Genomic DNA, 3,921 nt, shown 5'->3' on the forward strand with positions numbered 1-3,921 from the left:
CACAAATAAAAATTCAGGACAATTTGTCAATTTAGTCAAAGTTGTCTCTCAGAGGGTATTTGGTATAAAAATTTATGTTATAATTTAAATTATAATTAGTAATTTATTATAGTATTTTTTTTTATAAAAAATACATATAAATTAAAAATAATTTTAAATCATAATTTTGAATATGTGAACTAAACGCACGTGTGTTTTCTTTTATCTGCTTTGACGAACACAGATTTGCCGTTGGATTAAATTCGATCCAACGGATCTCTCTTAATTCTAGTTTTTTCTTTTTTTTTTGGCCTGAAGCAAATTATTCCCAGTTCTCTTCTCTCTCTCTCTCTCCAACTTGCAACTCTTCTTCCAACAAACCGAAAACACCATTGTTCCAGATTTTTCCGAATCCGAAGTTTGATTTCTTTGGTTTATTTCCATAGAAAGTTTTTTCTTCTATTTTTTTTCCTTCGTTGGTCATTGTCGCCTTTGCTTGTATTTCAAATTTTTCTTCTCTGGAAATAGGCGGCTGTGCCTGGTGATCTCTCCCTAGTTTTCATTGGTGAGTTTTTTCTTTTTTTTTTTCCTTCGATTATTTATTTAGTTTCTGTTTGGGGTTACAGTATTATTACTGTTATTCGGTTTTATCACCATTCGTTAAAAGGTATGATTTTTTTCCTTTCCTTTTTTCTTTTGGGTGTTTGTATTGAACTTTTGGATTATGCCTTTCTGCCGATCCGTTAGGTTTAACTTTGCTCTGCTTTAGTAGGTTTAATTTGATTTTGATTTCTGGCTTTAGTTTTTATGATTGCTTCTTGTGAATTTTGGAAGAGGAATTTGACTCTCAAACATTATTCTAAACTCATGGCTCAATAAATTTTTTTTTTTTGAGAAGGGCTCAGTTGTCCCGTTCATTTCACCGATTCGAGTTTAGAATTCGAGTTTTGCTCACTCACTCTTCATAAAGTCACGACTCAACCCAAATTAAAAACTCGAATCAGCAAACTAAACGGGCCTATTAATTGTTTCTACCATTGTATTTTGATCTTTGACTTGCCTTTTTTTCTTTTTTTTAATTAAAGACCTAAAATAGTTTTAGGGAAGAAAAATAACCAATGACTAGAATGAATCAAACCGGCAACTTAAGTTGATCTCACCTAAAGTCATATCCAACAATCTAATTGTTTTTGTTGTGATATAAGGAATATCACTAAACTTGAAGAGTGACGACGAACAAGCATAACTTATGAGCATGATCAATAAAATAAAAATAGAAACTAGTTTTAAGTTTAATTTCTCAAAATTTTTGTTAAGAGTTTGATTTAAGTTTTGAGAAATATTAGTATCACTCTTTTTATCACTCTTTGTCATTCTCTACATTCACTGTTTGATACGTGTTTGATACTTACATTCACTGTTTGACTGTTTGACACGTGAACTCTACTAACACATATATTATTATATAAACAGAAAATGAGATATTAGAGTCAAATAGTGAATGCAGAGAATGACAGAAAGAGTGATGCTATCATTTCTCGTTTTGAGAAACTATCTAAGTTTTTAGTTATTGATAATCGGGGTAGTTTTTGTTGCTTGTTAGTCTTTTCTTTTTCCCCCTGTTGTTATTCTCTGTGAAAGAGTATTGTCAAATTTGAAGCTTAGGTTATTTTAATCCTTTGATAAATGAGATTTTCTTTCCTTTTGATTGATTATGTACCGATACTTATAGTCGTTATGTTCTTCCGTATAGTGCTTGGGTGAGAAATGCAAGATCCAAGGATGCCAATACCTGATGAGGTGCCAAACCATAAACCTCAAAAGAAGAAGACGTCGACCCAAAAAGCTCCTATGTTTCAGATGAGAAGGCATGATGTCAAAGCAGTTAAAGATGTACAAGGTTCTGTGCCATTGAAAGCAGGGCAAAAGGTCTCAAAAAGAGCTTTAAGGAATGAGGTTTCTCCGATGGTTCACCAACCCGAAAGGTCGAATTCAGATTCGTTACCAAACTCATCCACTTCTGGAAATGAGTACCGGTCATTGAGGCGGAAGTACCTGCTGCTGGAGGAAGAGAGCTTCACGCTGGGGAGAGATTTGAGAGAGGTTGAAGATGAGGTCAAGAGCCTTGAAGATGAGAAGCATGCACTCTTGGACAGGCTTGTTGTGTTAGAAGGCCTGATTGATCCGTCCGAGCTGCTGTCGCAACAGGGGAAATTATAACTCGTACCATTACAGGTTGTTGCCATTCTTTACAAGTATGTGCTGTCAACGTATCAATGTTTGAGCTCTTTAACATATTTGGCTCCAAGACAAGATCTTAAAGTTAATGATGAATGCTTCTGATGTTGTAAATAAAAAGATGGACTAGACAGCCGATTGATTAATGGGGTTGATTCTTTGCCTCAATAAACTTTTAGAATTTCATGTGTGATTGTGATAATTGATGGTCTGTAGAATCATATTGAAGGTGTACAATAGTGAAGAGTTCTCACGTTGGAAAAATCCATTTACATTTTTCCTTGGGGGGAATTGGGTTTAAAAACTTTATCCTGTGGCACTTCGGGAGCCGGATGAAAATATTAGTAGTAGGACAGCAGGTTCTGAACCTAGATGTCTTTCTATGAGACTATATGAAAAAAAATTTCATCAGTGAAAGTTTTGGCCATTCAGTTCTGTACTAGAGGATGTTTTTTGTTACGAACAAGTCGGATTTAATAAAAGCCATCGCATTTGACTCTTAATTTTTTTTTTTGTTCACTTGTCCAAATCTTTCGGCTTAAGTTAGGCAGTTTGATTGTTCATCCAATACCACTTGTAAATTAGGTTTAAATTTTTCTGCAGATATGGTACATTTCTTTTAAATTTTTCTGCAGATATGGTACATTCGGTCTTCTTCAGATATGGTACATTCGGTCTTCTTCTTCTTCTTCTTTCTTTCTTTGTTTTTTTTTTGTTTTTTTTTTTTTTTAAATACACAAATGAAGCCCATAAAATGAGCCGTCCATTTGGGGTTAAAGAACCACCTAAAGTTTCTAAGAATCCTTCTTCTTTTTTTTTTTTTTTTTTTTTTTTTTTTTAAATTTTTGTCTCTAATACACACAAATGAAGCCCATAAAATGAGCCGTCCATTTGGGGTTAAAGACCTAAAGTTTCTAACATCTCATTTGGTTGGAGGATTCGTTTTCTGATTCGAATAATGATTTATGATTCGCTACAGTATTCTCTCACAAAAAATAAACGTAAATCGAAAATAACTTTGTTTTCTGATTCGAATAATGATTTATGGTTCGCTACAGTATTCTCTCACAAAAAATAAACGTAAATCGAAAATAATTTTAATTTTATGGTTCTAATTCATGAACCAAATGGGTTATTAGAATCAATTTAGAAGTTATACTCAAATCATGATTATTAATTTTAACGTCTATAATTATTGATTTTGACGTTTGAAAAGATGAAAACATTATAACAGAATTAATTATTTAAATTTGAGTATATGAAATAAACGGATGCTAAAAAACTGTAGTATCTATACTCCATATGAGGCTGCACATCCCAAGGAGTCTCAGATATTTATCAGCATTCATGTTAATGCGTGAAGAATTACGAATATGCAGTTGCCATCTCCAAAATACTATAATTGGTCGATCGTAAAAAGGTATTATTGGTCGATCATTAAAAAAAAAAAAGAAGCTGTTTCAAAAAGGTTCCCCCAACGACGTCTCACGAATCAACAACTCTATCTACTGTAATATTTTTCTTTACATACAGGATAATAGATATAATAGAATATAGAGTAAATTACCCTGTTGTACTTCAAATTATTCTATTTTTTGTATAATGGACCCAAGACTTTTAATTTTGACAAATTATATCCTGAACTTTAAAATCAGTTATAACTGAAGTTTAATAGCTGATAATGTTAACAAATTGATAATTCAA

At 32.5% G+C, this 3,921-nt stretch overlaps 1 protein-coding gene across 1 annotated transcript; it reads left to right on the forward strand.

Annotated features, from left to right (window-relative positions):
• The first annotated feature begins 339 nt into the window (after positions 1–339).
• LOC21385860 lies at positions 340–2,718 on the forward strand. Its single transcript, XM_010099730.2, has 2 exons — positions 340–544; positions 1,733–2,718. Exon 2 carries the CDS (start codon positions 1,747–1,749, stop codon positions 2,197–2,199), a length of 453 nt encoding a protein of 150 aa, XP_010098032.1. The 5' UTR covers positions 340–544; positions 1,733–1,746; the 3' UTR covers positions 2,200–2,718.
• The last annotated feature ends 1,203 nt before the right edge of the window (positions 2,719–3,921 follow it).

Source organism: Morus notabilis, unplaced genomic scaffold, assembly GCF_000414095.1.
Source record: "Morus notabilis unplaced genomic scaffold, ASM41409v2 Scaffold36, whole genome shotgun sequence".
Taxonomy (NCBI): Eukaryota; Viridiplantae; Streptophyta; class Magnoliopsida; order Rosales; family Moraceae; genus Morus; species Morus notabilis.